The 17386-nt window shown below is 38.1% G+C and overlaps 1 protein-coding gene across 2 annotated transcripts in view; it reads left to right on the plus strand.

Annotated features, from left to right (window-relative positions):
* Window positions 1–17386, plus strand: part of evi5l (ecotropic viral integration site 5 like) — a 46267-nt gene that overhangs the window by 7468 nt on the left and 21413 nt on the right. For both annotated transcript variants that reach the window (XM_008414333.2, XM_008414323.2), the window contains exons 2-8: window positions 4268–4642; window positions 8642–8831; window positions 10494–10718; window positions 14117–14191; window positions 15847–15972; window positions 16118–16261; window positions 16697–16786. In XM_008414333.2, coding sequence (XP_008412555.1) covers window positions 4407–4642; window positions 8642–8831; window positions 10494–10718; window positions 14117–14191; window positions 15847–15972; window positions 16118–16261; window positions 16697–16786 — 1086 coding nt within the window. In that variant the 5' untranslated portion in view covers window positions 4268–4406. The remainder of the gene's footprint in view (window positions 1–4267; window positions 4643–8641; window positions 8832–10493; window positions 10719–14116; window positions 14192–15846; window positions 15973–16117; window positions 16262–16696; window positions 16787–17386) is intronic.

Raw genomic sequence — 17386 nt, forward strand, 5'->3', positions numbered from 1 at the left:
CTCAGTCAGAAACAGCCACTCAGAACTAGCAGTAATCAGCTAGCCGCCATGCTATCAAGAAGTTTTCATTCAGTAACTCTGGATTGTTTATTGTATTGGATCCTGTATTTGCCTTTGAATGTTAAGTTTTATACTTAAATTTTGTGGCAATGTTGAGGGGTTTTATTTTGGCTCTTTGCATTATTTAGCCTCTTCAGAGCCTTCATATGTTATCAGTCTGTTAAAGATAGTATTACCGATAGCAGTACAATTTGCACAATGCATGTTTTGTTTTTTTTCTTGGAAAAAGTTATTAAAAACAAGTTTTTGTCTAAATTAAGGTGAATTCATGGTTCCTTTTTCCACATAATGTAACCGGTAGTGCTTATGATTTAAAAAATAATAATTATGTGATCGGTATCAGTGATCGGCCCTCATGGGTGATCGGAATCGGCAGGAAAAAACCTGATCGGCACATCTCTAATATGCATGCTTTATGTAGTATTTAGTCAATCACACCATTTGTATGTTAAATGTGGGTGGAAGGCAGAGATCACTGAGCTGCAGTAATAGAAAAACACCTCCCTCCTTTACAATGGTGCTCTTTGAGCAGCATGGAGCCGCAGCAGTCACAAGGACAGTAGAGCAGCTGAATGCCGGGACAGTGTGACTAGTCCAACATGAGATCATGAATCTGAACCACAGCAAGGTTAGCAGCTTCAGATTTAAACAAAAAAAGGAAAGATGGCCCTGAAGGGAAGACATGCGCACACCGTACAGATTGGGTCTCTTTGGAAACTGAGTCCTGCTCAGATTTGTACGTGTTCCTTGAATTATCTAGATCTTTATTGTTTCTGTCATAACAAGATCTTCATGGGATTCAAGGCTGGAAAAGCCTAATCAATATGTTTTTGCCAATGTTGTGAAGGGATCCAGGCATCAGCTGTTTGTCAGCCTTCCAGTAGTCACTGCCTGAGGCTGGAGAAACCCACAGTAATCATACAACCAGACATCCTGCATCGAGGTTTACCTGAAAAGAAGGGAATGTTTTTCAAGATCTGGATATTTTCTGCAAGGTTCATTCAAAATAAATAAATATTTAATTATTGAAAACAATGTGGCTGTGACTTGCTGTTGTGTAGACTGACATTCTTAATTTATTCTAACTGTAAAAGGGCCTTAAGCAGCGTATATGGTCATTTATTATTTATGTTCTCACCAACTGCAACACCCTGTGTGAGAAAGAGAGAGCAGTGGGCGTTACACAGCTCTGCTGGGAAACGGGATTTTATAATTTTTCATAAATGATGAAAAAATATAAGCCGCTACTTTCCCCCCACGCTTTGAACCATGCGGCTTATAGCCCGGAGCGGTTTTTCTGTGGATTTTTCTTCAACCACCAGGGGGCGCTTTAGCAAGAAGTTAATCATTGGAAGTCAGAATTGGACATCAAAGAATGCGCTAATTTTCATTTAGAACAAGCACATGCTAGCAGCAGGCACGACGGAGAAATGTTTTCAAACTCATTATGGAAACCAGACGAAGAAGTTCATAGGATGCAGCGTTTAAGTTGAAGGTTATCGATCAGATCGGAAGCTCGGCGTGAACGAATCCGTGGTTCGACGGAGACGGAGGGCTGCGTCTTTAACAAATCCAGCAGATTTATTGTGAAAAACCGATATCAGCGGCTCATATATGTACGTTTCCAGTTTTTTTTTTTTTTTTTTTTTTTTTTTTTTTTGTAGATGCGCTCTATTGTCCGGAAAATACGGTAGTTTATATTTGAGCTGTGATTAACGTCTTACACTAGCATTTACAATGATTAACTAATACTGTTGACTTCATGACTGAATCAGTCAGTCTAAGTGTGCATTTCCTGTCTTACTCCATTTATCCATTAAGATTTCCCAATCAAACATCTTCTGTAACAAACAGAAGTGTACTCTTCATAAGGATTAAATACTCCCACTTCCTGTTGATATGTCCAGCTTCCTGTTATCTGCTTAAGTCTAACTCTCTCTTAGTCTGAATGAGCTTGGTAGGTCTTAGAAATGGTCCGTTCACTTTTCAGAAAGTATAATTAGAATCAGCTATTTTTACACTTTACATGCCATTAAAAAAAATCTGACTGTCGGCGCATGGCTTGGTGCATGTCTGCATTTTAATCCGCCTTAAAGTCTCACACTGCCTACAGTAACTGTCTAAAGTGGAAATCAGAAGCTGAGACTTGTACATGAGATTAAAAAATGTTAAAATAAGCAGCCAGCAACATTTCCTGAAGTCGGTACTTCAGAATGATCCTTTTATTCCTTTGTATCCACCCTCAAAAACAGAGACTAGCATCTGGTGGTGTCTAAAGTTCAGCGTTGCGTTTTTCATCTTACTTCCTACAGTCGGTTGGCGAACTTGTGATCAACAGGATGGAGACAGAATGCCTGAGGTTCCCCAGCTGTCGCAATTTTATGACGAAAACTCAATGTGCTTTTTAACAGGCAGTCTTTATTGGCTGTAACCTGATTTAGTTTATATTGGTAGATTATGGTTCTACCTAAATGATGGTGTTTGTGATTCCCTTTAAAAGAGGCTCTTTTTACAAACACAGCTGGTTTTATTGAATCGTTAATGGTTGTTTTGTTCAGGCTGGTTGCAGTGGATGAATGTAATCATTGTGTCTTTCCCATGCAGTCCTCGGATAGTTATTACGCTCCTGTCCTCGCCTTGCCTCTCCTACATGCTGTGTATCTGCTGTACCTTATTGAGTTTTGTACTTTATGTGAGATTAAGAGGATTTCCTTCAGTCTTGTCAGGTCTCTGTTGCACTCTTGAAGTTTTCTAATAAAAAGACAGTTTGATGAGGCATCTATCTTTGTAAAGTTTTGGGGGTTTTTCTCGGTGTTAAGTTTCTATGTCATTTTAAGTTAATTGAGTCTCCTGTCTACCCCTTGATTGTCCCTCATTTCCCTTGATTACCTTCCCTGCGTATTTATACCCACCTGTGTCTCTTGTTCTGTCAGATCCTTGTCTTACTGTTGTCGTGCTTTTGTGACTCCTCACCAGATGCTACCAGTGTCAAAGCTTTGCTTTTGCTAACCTATGCTGTCTGGATTGCTTGTGCTCTGCTGATTTGCCATTAAACCATCATTCTCCTCCATACCTGCGTCCTGCTGTGTCCATCCTCACCACTTCAAACCCCAACTCATGACAATCTCACCATTTTTGGATTAGCTGACTTTAACTGGCCTGTATTTGTGTCGAAGTTGTGCTGCATCAAAATCATCTACATCTTTAGAGAAACATTTTTCTGCAGATCAACTATTTCTGTTCCTCATTCAGCTTGTATGGAAATTGCAGTACTAGATAATCTGCAACATGATAGGTTAGCAAAAGGCAAAAAAAAGGAGTATATACATGTTGCGTTTTTGTTTTTTTACATTTATTCATTCATTTTGTGTTATTTTGGAGAAGAAAGTTGTTTCTACATGTAATGTTACATAATGTAACAATTACTGTGAGTCAATTAATTGGATAAAGAAATTGCCACATTCAACAGATGTTTCATTTAGCCTTTTTTTAAAATTAAAATAACATTCTCTTAGTGAACATTGAATCATTTGTAGCAAAGGATGCATTTCTGCTTGACTTTATATCAATAAAGTTTAGGGCTGATCTGTTGATTATTTTGTGGATTAACTGATTGATAGCAAAAGGTGCTTAATAGGAGTTTACAGAATTTGAACCAGATGAGACTAAAACTGCCACTTGATCAGTTCAGAATCAAACATAATTACAGACAAAGGTTTTTTGTCTTAATTACGAATTTTATGTGTGTGTGTGTGTGTGTGTGTGTGTGTGTGTGTGTATATATATATAAACACATAGAGAGAGTAAAGTTTTGTTCTGAAAATGTTGTTCTTTCAGCCAATGCCCACTTTTGGGTTTGTATACTCTAGTGAACAATTAATCAATTACTAAATTAATCTCATTAATTGTTTCAGTTCTAAATGTAATGTTGATATTTAGATCATTTTAAAAATCACATCTTTGCATAGCAAGATGTGAGCTTTGGTGATTTTTCCCTATTTTGAGGACAGTGAAGTGAATGAAACATTCTTGGTATTTCTTGTCTCATTTCAAGATTATTATGCTCATTTTTAAAGAAATGGTTATTAATTAAAAAGCAGAAAATAATGACATCTCTGATAAAATATCGTTGTACGTCATTACCTGTCATGTTAAATATCTGTTTGTACGTTGAGTTTTTTTGTTTTTTTTTCTGTCTCCGTGACAGGTTTAAGGATTTCTGATCAGATTGGCCCTCCAGCCGCCCAATCAGGCGACAGCCAGGCTCAGTGAGGAGGGAGACCAGCGCCAGAGACCCCCTTACTGCACCCACACTGTGTCGCTGCTCACACTCCATCCTCAGCACCATGTCCATCCCCAGCAGCAGCCCAGAAAGGGAGAGCTCCGCTGGCGTCCAGCTGGAGTGCCCCTCGTCTCCTCCTGGTTTGGACGCGGACCCCCCATCAACAGGCAGCCCAGTGCTCAGCCCAGACTCTTCCTCCCATGATGCAGTGCTGTCGGCGCCCGCAGCCTCTCCTGCGGACTCTGAGAATCTGAGTCCAGATGAACTGGAGCTGCTGGCCAAACTGGAGGAGCAGAACAGGTAAAGGCTGAGCTAACAACTTAAATTCACATGTATAGAAGGAAGTTCCTGTCTGATTGTGGACTGGAAGTTAATTTGTAATGATCACTGCAAGAGATAAAACAATGGAGTTTGTTTAATTTTCAAACTGAAGAACAAAATACTTCCCTGTTGACACAGTTCTGTTTTCTGTTTCTGATACAGTTTGAGAGTCATATGTACACTGCAAGAAAGTCTTACCAAGTATTTTTCCTTTTTGTTTTTAAGCACAATGACTTCAAATAAGACAAAATTAACTTAAAAGTTAACTTTTTAGCAAGATGTAGGAGCTTTATTCAAGTCGGTAATTAATTAATATTATACTTTTTATCAATATTAAGGAATTATCGACTTAAAATATGCTCCTATATGTTGCTGTGAAGCTACTCAGAGGCTAGTTTTGTCTTATTTCTAGAGTATTAATATATTTGCACTAGAAACTAGTCGAAAATTCTTGTTAAAATTGTTTTTGCACTGTTATGTAGAATCAGATCACTTGGTTTGTATAAAACCAGAAAAGGAATTACAGGGAGATGCATCGGTACCAGAAATGAACCATACAGCACTGGAAAAAATGAAGAGGCCACTTAAAAGGATCAGTTTCTCTGATTTTACTCTTTATAGGTTTATGTGAGTAAAATGTTCTTTTATTCTATGAACTACTGACATGTCTCTGAAATTCCATTTAGTATTTATTTATAGAAAATGAGAAATGGTCAAAATAACGAAAAAGATGCAGTGCTTTCAGACCTCAAATAATGCAAATAAAAGTACACATTAATTTAGAAACGGCAACACTAATGTTTTAACTCGGGAAGAGTTCAGAAATCGGCATTTGGTGGAGTAACCAGGAGGTTTTCAGTGGTTCAGTGCAGTGAGCTCTTCGTTTTTCCAGAGCCGTGTTACTGGAAGGTGATGGTATTAAAGGTCATGTTGCTGAGTCACAATAACAGCCCCATATATACTGACTGGCTCTGGACTCTGCCAGCTTTAATTGCAGCAGCTGCAACAAATGGCTATTTAACTTGCATTAAATGTGGCACTGAATTTATACTCAGATTAGCCTTTATTTAAGTCTGCAGCAGTGCAGTATGACTATAGTCCTTTGCATAAGTATTCACACCTGTTGAGATAGAAATAAGATCAAAACTGAACTTTTTGAGCCAGCATTCAAAACACCAACACTTCACCACTCTGAATATGCAAACTGAAACATGGCATGGCAGCATTATGATGATTGATGCTGCTGAAGACTTGAAATAAGAGCAGAGTTCCACCTTCCAACAGGACAACATCTCTAAACATTCAGGCAGCGCTACAGTTTAGATAAAAAAAATAATTGCGTATTAGAACGGCCCAGTCAAAGTACAGACCTTAATGCAATTGAGAATCTATTAAAAGGAACTGCAACATTTTGACTTTCTAGTCTCTCCAGTGTCAAGCTGATGGAGACATACCACAAAAGTTTAAAATAATTACTCTATGCGGTCAAATGTTAATTTGTTAACAAGGAAGTACTTTGTGTTGGTCTCCTCAATAAAATATACTTGAATTTATGCTGCAGGGTGTAGCCATGAGGGTTAGCCTCTTATTTGGTTGCCTTTATGAATAAAACCCAGGGATTTAACATTGAGGAATGTGCCGTGGGAATCTGAGAGGACAGTAAAGTTAAAAAAAAACCAAAACAAATATAAACAGTTAGAGATGTGCCGATCAGGTTTTTTCCTGCCGATACTGATACCGATCACCCATGAGGGCCAATCACCGATACCGATCACATAATTATTATTATTTTTTATCATAAACACTACCGGTTACATTATGTGGAAAAAGTAACCATGAATTCACCTTAATTTAGACAAAAACCTGTTTTTAATAACTTTTTTTCAAAGAAGAAAACTAAACAAAACAGGCATTCTGCAAATTGTACTGCTATCAATAATACTATCTTTAACAGACTGAAGAGGCTAAATAATGCAAAGAGCCAAAATAAAACCCCTCAACATTGCCACAAAATTCAAGTATAAAACTTAACATTCAAAGGCAAATACAGGTTCCATTACAATAAACAATCCAGAGTTAATGAATGAAACCTTCCTAATAGCATGGCGGCTAGCTGATTACTGCTAGTTCTGAGTGGCTGTTTCTGACTGAGTAGAGTAATTATGCAGAGCATAAAGGAGATTGATTTTTTTTTTTTTAGAGATTATGTCTCATGTTAGGACAGCGAAAGTTTTAATACGTATGTAAAATGTATTTTTTTTAGGTTAGATGCTGCAGCTTTAAGCAGAGGTTCGGTGTGAGAGTCACTACCAGGTGGAGCAGAAGCGGCGCTCCGTCTGAAATATTACTGCCTGTAGCGCGTAGCAGCGGTTCAACAGCGAGAGCAGAACCAGCGTCTTACATCGCAGCTCGAAGACTTAAATAATTTTGCGGGTTATTTGTTTAGCTTTCTGACCGTCATGCTAATCCGGGTGAGTGTTTGTAGCTGTGCGCTGCTTTACCTGCTATCTGATCCTCCATATGTCTTTTTTACTGCAGTGAGCCTCGATGTAGCCAAACTCCGTCAAGTATGGCATTGTTTTTATGTCGTATTAGCTTCTTGTGTTGATGCATTTTGACCTGCTTCAATTTTCCGCTGCAACACGCAAACTTCCCCATTCACTCAGTGTGTTATAGTTTCACATCGCTTAGGATTTGTTGCTGCGCGTTTGCGCAGAGTGAAGGAAAGAGGAGACCAGCTGCACAGACAGGCTACGAAATGAGATGCAGGTGATCGGTATCGGCAACAAGAGACAATGATCGCCGATCACCGATCATGCACTTTTTCATGGGAATYGGCCGATTATGATCGGTGGCCAATCGATCGGCAGACCTCTATAAACAGTATAATTACAAGAAAAAAAGAGCCCTTTCAGAAATCTTATGACCAACTTTCCTGTAAAAATGTCAGGGCCTAAAGGGATATTCACTCAATCACCTTTAATTTGATTTGAAAGGTGACATGAAAAAGGATTTGCATGATGTAGCAAAAGCTCTTGCTGAAGTAGAACAGTGCATTTGTGGATTTGGAGTCAAAAAAATATGTTAAAAGATCAAAATTGTGGAACAAGTTCCCATTAATATGAGCCAATAGTCTTCTGTTGCTATTTAAGTCCTTCTTAAAAACATTTTATAATATCTGTAGTCTTTTTAGTACGTCTTGTTCTGTTTTTAATGTTTTTACTTTATTATTGTCTCCGTTTTATCTGTTCCTACTGAACAGCAGTTTGGGTAAACATTTAGTTTTATGTGCTTTCTAAATAAAATGAACTGGACTTTGATTGGACTGGTTCCAGAAGAAACATTTGAAGTCCTAGAGGACATGGAGGGCGACTTGGGGATAACCTTTTTGGAAAAACTACTGATTGAGCGGATTATTACTGAAGAATATGTCTCCAAATCCAGCGTATATCTCTGGCCTATAAGCCGAGACGCCATGATGATGAGCTTTCTGCAGTTTAAACTCAATGAAACATTTCTGAAGACGGTCAAAGAAAAAAGCGAATCTTTTTCAACCATGGCTACACGACTGAGGTTTTGGAGAAACAACACAGATCATACATGTTACACCGTAAAGAAACGGGGCGTTCACTTCCAGACTCCTTTTATTAAATTCCTAATCTAGTGGAAAATAGGGCTGCAGGTATTTAACAACGCAAAAGAGACGGAGGCTCAAGGCATGCAGGGAATCGTCGCTGGAAAGGATTCAGGGCAAACCTTTGGGGAAAGCATAAAGTAAAAAAACAGAGGAAAGTCAAAAATGTTACACTGAAAAGGCATTAAAACTCTCAAATCTCTAGCAAAAAATAAGATATTTCAATGACTGTGCTTTTTTTCTGCTTTGTTCTTGCTTACTTATGTCAATATTCTCTAGCATCTTCAATAAGACAAACTTGCTGATGGACGTTATCCTAAAGCTCATGAACTGATTGCATGCAGGTTGCTGGAGGCTGATTCTAAGTCGATGCGATCCATGAGCGGCTCGCGGCGCAACAGCGGCTCCTCGTTGGTGTCCAGCTCCTCTGCCTCCTCCAACCTGTCGCACTTGGAGGAAGATACCTGGATCTTATGGGGCCGAATTGTTAACGAGTGGGAGGAGTGGAGACGCAAGAAGGACAAGCTTCTGAAGGTGAGGTACACGTAGGCTTTAGATTTAAAAAATGTACATTATAGAGTTTGGATAATTGAGCCAAACACAAAAGAGGTTTTAAAAGGTTTATTAAAAATCTGGAACTGGTGGGAGTCGCACAAACATTCAGGAGGAAATGAAATGAAGATCCAGATGTTAGCAACTGAATAGATTAGTGAAACAAACCCAGACTAGCATTAACCTCTTAGATGATGCATCAGCTGCCCTTCCTGAACACATAAACCCTAAAATGAGAACATGCATTACATTTTCAGCTGGTGTGGTTCACTTTCACCAGCTGAAGGCGAACCACACCTTTTCTTAATTGGTTTATGTCAAACCAATTAAGAAAAAAGCCTTGCAAAAGAACAACTAAAGAAACTGACGTGAAAACATCAGAAGAAAACACTGAAAATGGTGTCAGATTTTAGTGTTATCGGTTCTCTTTTGTCTTTAGAAAATGTGTCAAATACTCAACAATAGCATCAGCACTGTGTTTATTCCCCTCATCATGGATAACAAATCCTGTTGATTTGGGAACATTTGGTCTTTATTTGTCAAAATTATCTGGGGGGAACCAAATATTTCATCCAGCTCTTTCTTAGTTGTAATATCACTGCGGTTTGTTTTATGATTTTGGGCACTGGCGTGTCTGGAAAATGTTTGTTGGAGTTATTTGTCATGACCTCTGTTTTGCAAAAGGCTTGCATAGCCAGCAGTCCTTCCTGTCCATCCTCTGTGTCGCATTCCCCTCTGCGTCCTCTGTCACATAAACCAAATTTACCCGTGGGAAGAAAAGATGGATGTGAGACGAGAGGAAAACGTATTGTCAGCAACATGGGAGATTGAAAAAGTCAAGGAAAAAAAATAAACCTAGAAAAGAGTGCATTTAGTAACTTATTCTGGTTAGATTTTTTTGTAAGTGCTGTTCTTTTTGTTGGCTTCTTAAAGTTTACTTTAAAGGCGGATTTCCTTCAACAGGTTAGTTTTGGTCTATGAGCCATGCAAATCATGTTTATTGCATTTTTTTTACACAGTCATTCCTGGATAATGAGATCTGGTCAGTTCTGTCCATTTTGAGCTCCTTTCAGAATGAGCTCTTTTACGGCCTATCACTTAAAATCCAAATGGCTGCTTCTGACCACATGGGTTGTACACTCGCACATGAAAATGGCTGCAAACATTTGCTCAAATATACAACTGCACATCTTTGAAAAGCAGAAGTTGAGCTTGTTAACTCAAGTCTTGTTAGTTGAGCTTCCTGCACAACTAACAAGAACGCAACAAATGGCGTCTGGATGGCAAGTCAACAACAAAACACCCGTCTTTTCCACCAGCCATTGGTCAGCGGTAAAACCAGCTGACCAAACCTGATGGAGCACTGCTGGGGTTGCTAGGTAACGGGCTGGGGTTGCTAGGTAACGGAACAGTTTCCGTAGAATGTGACTTAACAATCGGGTGGTTTTTGAAACCACTCATTTTCTAGACGCCAAAAAACATTAACTTATTTTAAGTGCCTCAGCTGTTTCTAGAGGCAGTTGTACAAAAAGTGCAAAAACATGCAAAATGTGAATCGTACACATGCGTCCCCTTTTAAATCTTTGATGGGTATTTACTCAGTTAGCATCGAATGAGTGTCTCACTTATGCATTTGCTTTCCAGGAGTTGATAAGGAAAGGTATCCCCCATCACTTCCGTGCCATCGTCTGGCAGCTGCTGGGCAACGCCACCGACATGCCGGTGAAGAACCAGTACTCTGAGCTGCTGAAGATGTCGTCTCCCTGCGAGAAGCTGATCCGCCGGGACATCGCCCGCACCTACCCGGAGCACGAGTTCTTCAAAGGCCAGGACAGCCTGGGGCAGGAAGTGCTCTTCAATGTCATGAAGGTGAGCGCTTCTGCTTCTCATCAGGGACTGAACTTCACTTTGATGGGTTTCACTTTTAGAAAAATGTCAAGACATTTATCCCTCCATGTTTGTTATTTTAATTCAACCACATTCATCATAAATCGTTTGCAAACTCTCTGTAAAATCCTTTATTTACTTTATTTCTTTTGACAAACATCATTTGGTGTTACATTGAGGAATAGCCCTCTGTGAATTAAATCTTTTTGTGGTTGTAACGGCGTTCTTGTGCTCAAGATGTAACTGGTTTTGTACAGCAGTTGCACCAGTTTGACCAGCACAAACTCCAATATATCTGACATTTTTGTCTGTCCACCATTCATTCCCTATTAAGCTTTAAATAAACTCTGTTCACGTCAACTCAAAGGTTTCTTATTTTCCACCAAAAACAAGTTGAAGCAACTTCCCAGATTTTTTGCAGAATAAATTTGAATTTAATGTTTCAGAAGTTTTCAATGTTTTTCTGTTTATTTTATTCTCAGCATTGGATAAACGTTTTATTTTCTTTCAGATGAGCATATTGTTATTGCTTTAGTAAAAACAAAGTGTAATACAGGCACAGCGGGGAAAACAAAAACAAAAGTAGCAATCAAACTGTATGGATATTTAAGCAAAAAACAGTAAATAATCTAATTGGTTTAAAGTCCATAATCTATGCAGACAGTCAGACTTTACAAACACAAACAATACTGTAACAACAAAGCCTTTCCAATATTAAAGATTCTATTTTACAGCTTTAATTTCATTGCATGTCATTAAATTTTATTGAACTGTACACAATAATTGTCTTCAATTATTTTTAAGAATGAAAAATGCTTCATTTAATTAAGTTTGTTGTTATAGTCAGGATGAATAATTATCTTAACTCCTTTTGCTGGAGGGATGAGAAAAACAATCTACATTTTAATAAAAATAAAAAAATCAAACTAAACAGAGGAGGTGGACTTTCGTTTTATTCTTCCCGGTTGCTGTTTTGCAGCTTTTCATACTTCAGCATATGTGACCAAAACCTCTTATATGTTGGCATCGCTTGAGACATGTTTGGGTCGTGAAATAACGACTCGGTTAGTTACCTCAACAGGCCTGATACTGTGATTGTTACAACTACATTTATAAGACTGATACTTTAGATCAGTGGTCCCCAAACTTTTTCCTGTGAGGGCCACGTAACTTTTCCCTTCTCTGGTGGGGGGCCAGAGTCAGTTTGTAACAGAAAAAGTGTTACACGTTTATCACCTGCGCTGCCTGAAATTGTTGAGGGGGGTGGTTTGAAGGTTGAAACTGTTCATCAGAGGAGGGGGGCAGGGGGTCGCGTTTCTCGACGTGACCCCCTCAGTTTCAAAATCAATCAGTTTCTCGATTGATTTTTACCCAGAAAGCACATGAGCAAAAACCGTTAGTAAAACGGTCACTGGGACTGACTGGTATATATTCCATTGAGGGAAAGTAACCTTAACATATGAATTCCTCATATGTTAAGGTAAAGGCTCGTTTTGAAGGCATTGCTTCGAAGAATTCGACCTGGAATGCGACGTTCATCTGCGTTCATCAACCGCACTGATTAAATAACATAAAAGTCAAGCAGTTCCCTAAAAGTCCAACAAAACAAAACACCCACAGTTTACAGGACACACTTCCTGCTRAAGAGCCCYCTGGTGGTTGAAGAAAAATCCACATATAAACCGGAAAATACAATATATGAAAAAAAATCTGAATGCTCTCTGGTGTTGTTCAGGGGGCCGGACCAAATGTGGAAGCGGGCCGGATGCGGCCCGCGGGCCGTAGTTTGAGTTTCTTTATTCGAAACTGTAGAAATCTTTTGGATAAGAGGTGAACAATAAGTCCAGTTAAGCACATAGCAGATCAATAATTCTTCACTTTTTATCCTCTGTAAACTGTAAAAGATTAATAATGAAATTAGGCTATTAAATTGGCCAGATTTGCAGGGAACTTTGTCTCATTTTAGTAACACATTTTATCATCTGAAGAAATTAGACGGCATGTTGCCAGCCTTGGTTCCCAGTTCTGAACTGCTGGAAAACACCAATACACTGTAAAACATTTGAGATGCATTTAGTTGTGTTAACCATTTTCTACTCTAAGTATAATAAATTTAAAGTTTTAGATTTTGAACCTAAATGTGAGTTTGTGAAAGATAAACTTGCAGCAGTAAGTTGTTTTGAAGTTTTATTAATTTAGTCAAACCTCCAAGAGTTTAATAAACTAGAGTTTTTTTAAGTTTAGCACTTAAAAAACTGAAAGAAAAAAAAAACAGGAGTGGGAACTATTTCCCAGAATGCTTAGCAGCATGTTTCTGTATCATGAGATGGAAGTGCGTTACATTGATCTGACTCTGGTGTTTTATTAAGGAAAATGTTTGTTTTAAAGCTGGAGGATAAAGTCCTGTTCACACTGAATGTTTCTGAGCTGAATTTAATAAAATTCATTATCGGGCCAGAAATTTTGTTCATGCAATTTGAAACAGAAATTTAAATTATTCTAAAGTAAAATAAGTAGTTATTTTAAGTTGATATTGTGAGTAAAATACTAGAAAAATGTGTCTCTTTAACTCCGTGAGGACAGTTTTTTTTGTTGCATATTGTGAAATAAATATTTGGTTTAAATTGCAGCATTAAGTTAAAACTCTCAATTTAAGATTAGTGAACTTAAAAAACAATGTTTTAACAACTTGTCTCTCATTGTTAAATCAACTTCATGAACTTTAATTTCTGAGTTAAAACCAAAACAACTTTCTTGTCAACTTAAATTGCATTTTCCAGGCAGCAGGTGGGCTTTCATTTTCAAGTTAAACCAACGTCACATATTTTACAGTGCACTTTATGCTTATGAACATACCATTTGCACATACTGTAACATACATCAGCTTTGAAATTAGAATATTCTGAATAATTTCATATATATTTATAATAATAAAAAGACAAATTAGTTTTATTGAAACAATCCTACTTATTTGACTTTTTTTACCTTTCCCCTTCACAAACACAGATTATTACACGGTTGTTCACGGATTATAAATAACCTGCCACTTTGTTTTTACGTGATTAACTGCTTCATCTACTAATAACAAGGTGCTGCTATGAAAATATGATGTGATTAGCTGTTACTACTTTCTACCCTTAATCTGCTTTTGTTCTGAAATAAAGGGGAAACAGGCCACATGTGCTGAAATGTGCCGTTAATCGCCATGGGAACCATCTTGCTGTTTACTCGTACAGCTGAGCTGCTCAGGAAATGAAGACGGATGTCTGGGCGCTCTCTAATCCCATTCCCCTGGCTGTGACTGTTCTGTTATGATCTCAAAGGTTTTGTTTTTGTACCAACATATAACATTATAAATGTAACGTATGTTTGATTCCCAGGCGTACTCCCTTGTAGACCGAGAGGTGGGTTACTGCCAGGGCAGTGCGTTCATCGTTGGCTTGCTGCTAATGCAGGTATGAATTAAATAGCATTTTTCTAAGATATAATCCATAATAGGGATTTTATTTCAAGCAAATTCTGTAAAATGTGTTTACACATTCAGTTCTGCTCAGCCGTCTTGAGGTTACAGTATCTTGTTGACTTTTTGTGATGGACTAACAACAAGGAAGTACTTAAGTTTGAATGGAAATCAATTGAATTGATTGGACATTGCATATTAAATATTGTCATAAATATCGGCTTTAGGAAATTCCAAGTTGCATCAATAGTACCATGAAACAAACAATACAAAAATACCATTAATGCAGTTTTACTAATGAAAATAAATGTATAAAAACTACATGTGACATAGACAGATTTTTTTGTCATTCAACTGTACATTTAAAAATGTACAGATTGAAAGAAATTTCATTGCAAGGCTCCAATAATAATAAATAAGTAATAAAAGAATCAATATAAATGTATATAATAAAAGATTTAACTAACGGGAGCTTAGTATTTGGTCTGGAAAACCGACTTTAAGAGGCCTATGTCAAAGTGCTTGTGTCTTTTAACATGTTTACAAAACTGTATCCGTCATATTTTTCATTTAGCCTTTATTTCACCAAGAAAATCCAACTGAGATTTTCAATCACAATGGGAGATCCACTTGTGTGTCATTTAATCTCAGTAAAAATCCAGCTGTCCTCTGAAGGTTTCAGATGTTTGTAAAGCTCCTTCTTCATTAAATCTCAGTCTAGCCAGTTAATGTCTGGTTTGGTTGCAGCCAATTTGGGTGCGTCTCCATCGGCAGTGTGTTCCCCTCTATGTGGGCGTGAAAATGGGCAGGAATTGTGGTGGACGCAACGATGATATCATTTTGCGCATTCACCCTTAGGCAACCAGTTTCTTCAAAATATCTAGATATATTTATTTGTTGTGGGTTGCCTCGTCCAGTTGATGTTACACATGTTCTTCCACGGGCCTGTAAAATATAGGTTGGCCTCCTTCCTGCAAACATTGACCTCTAGTCATTCAGCCAAAGCTACAATGGAATGGTTTAGATTGAAGCAAGTGTCAGAAAGTCCAAACCTAAAATCTGTGGCATGATTTCAAAATTGCTGACTGAGTTTGAGCTGTTTTGCAAAGAAAAGCAAACAGAAATGTTAGTTTCAAGAACTGATAGAGACTTCCTGTTGTAACTGCTGCATTAAAGGGGTGGAATTATGTATTTTTCAGGCACATATAATAAAATTGCTGTGTATATCAAAAGAAATTTCACTGTGTAACTTATTGCCTTGAAATTGGGCCTCTGTCTCTTTAAGAAGCTCCTGCTCTTTCTGAAACTCCGCTTTAAGCACGTCATCATGACAACCTTTCTCCTTTACGCCATTAACGACACCAGCTATGGACTGAAAAGTAGTTTGTATGATGAGCTCAGAAGATGCACAGACTACTCTTTTCAGGATTTTACAGTTCAAAAAATATGAAAACCTTATGAATTTTTTACTGCTTTGTCTTCATCTATTACAAAGAATCCTGGTAAAATTAATTCACATTTGTGGTTCTATTGTGAAAAAAGTTCAAAGCCATAAAAAACTTGGCTGTATATCCTTTACTTTGTCCAAAATAAGCCCTGTTGGACTTCCAACCAATAAAGTAACTCCTTCACTCTTTGTCCTCCTCCCAGATGCCAGAGGAAGAGGCATTTTGTGTTTTTGTGCGACTGATGCAGGAGTACCGTCTGAGGGAACTGTTCAAACCCAGCATGGCCGAGCTTGGCCTCTGCATCTACCAGTTTGAATACCTTCTACAGGTAACCCCCCAAAAAACCGGGGCAAGAGTTGTGCTGTCTTAATTGACCACAAGGGGGAGGCAAAACATGTATTTTGATCTCTAAAAGTCACTTCCTTTTAAGAGGTTTGGCTGTGTTTACGATTTTATGCCGCTTGTCTCTGCAGGAGCAGCTTCCAGAACTGAACGTCCATTTCCGCTCACAGAGTTTCCACACATCCATGTACGCCTCTTCCTGGTTCCTCACCCTCTTCCTCACCTTCCTCCCTCTACCTGTCGCCACACGCATCTTTGATATATTCATGTATGAGGTAGGGGGCATTCTGTGGATGTATCAGGAGATTTGGTAACACTTTATTTGAAGGGTTGTGCACAAGACTGACATGACACTGTCATAAACATGATACCTGTCATGAACATAAAGAAGTCTTGATGACAACTGTAATAAACATTCATAAAGTGTCATTCGGTAAATGACACTTTTAATGCAAAGTTGGCATTTTTAAAGGATTTTCAATGAAACTTTTAGAGCAACTTTGCATTAAAAGTGTCATTATTCACCGAATGACACTTCATGACAACTTTCATAAACATTCATAAAGACTTCTTTATGTTCATGGCAGATGTTATGTCATGTTTCAGTGTCATGTCAGTCTTATGCACACCCCTTCAAATAAAGTGTTACCGGAGATTTTGTTCACAAGATGACACGTGTATATATAATAAAATGTACGAACGGTTTCCAGGGCCTAGAGATTATCTTCCGTGTGGGTCTGGCCATCCTGCAGTACAACCAAACCGACCTCATTCAGCTCGACATGGAGGGAATGTCACAGGTAAGCATCTGCAGCTGTGTGCCACTTTCTGTACAAAATAGTTTCATGTACAGATTCAGCCATGAGACAAAACACTCCATGTCCCAATTTCCCCACCGCACGCGAGCTTCCTGAGCACAGCTAAGATCTATTTTGATAAAAAAAAAAAAAAAAAAAAGAAGCTTTGTACAGTTTAGGGCCTATTTTTATCAGTGTTGCATAGAAAATGAAACAGACAGTGTTTTAGTTTTACTCTACAGTTTAAGTTTGTGGTCTAAAACCACATTTAGCCTGTTTTATATATCTGTTATCGTCAGGAGGCAGCAGTTGTTTAAGTGCGCGTGCAAAAAGAAACAAACCCCTGTTGCCTGGTAAAATCTGGTCAAATAAGTGAAATATGTCTGTAGCTGATCTTTATTTGCAGACAGAACTTGTGGAAAGAAGTAAAAGCTATTCCTGTCAGCTTTTAGAGTATTTAACAGGCTTTATGTACTTATTTATGTGTGTGGCTCTGTTTTATTTTGTTTTGATTTATCTGAAAACATGTGCCACGGTGAAATCAGTGCATTTTTATTTGCGCAAAAAATGTTTAATTAATCATCAACAACCTTTATTTAACCA

This window comes from Poecilia reticulata, linkage group LG1, assembly GCF_000633615.1.
Source record: "Poecilia reticulata strain Guanapo linkage group LG1, Guppy_female_1.0+MT, whole genome shotgun sequence".
NCBI classification, from domain to species: Eukaryota; Metazoa; Chordata; class Actinopteri; order Cyprinodontiformes; family Poeciliidae; genus Poecilia; species Poecilia reticulata.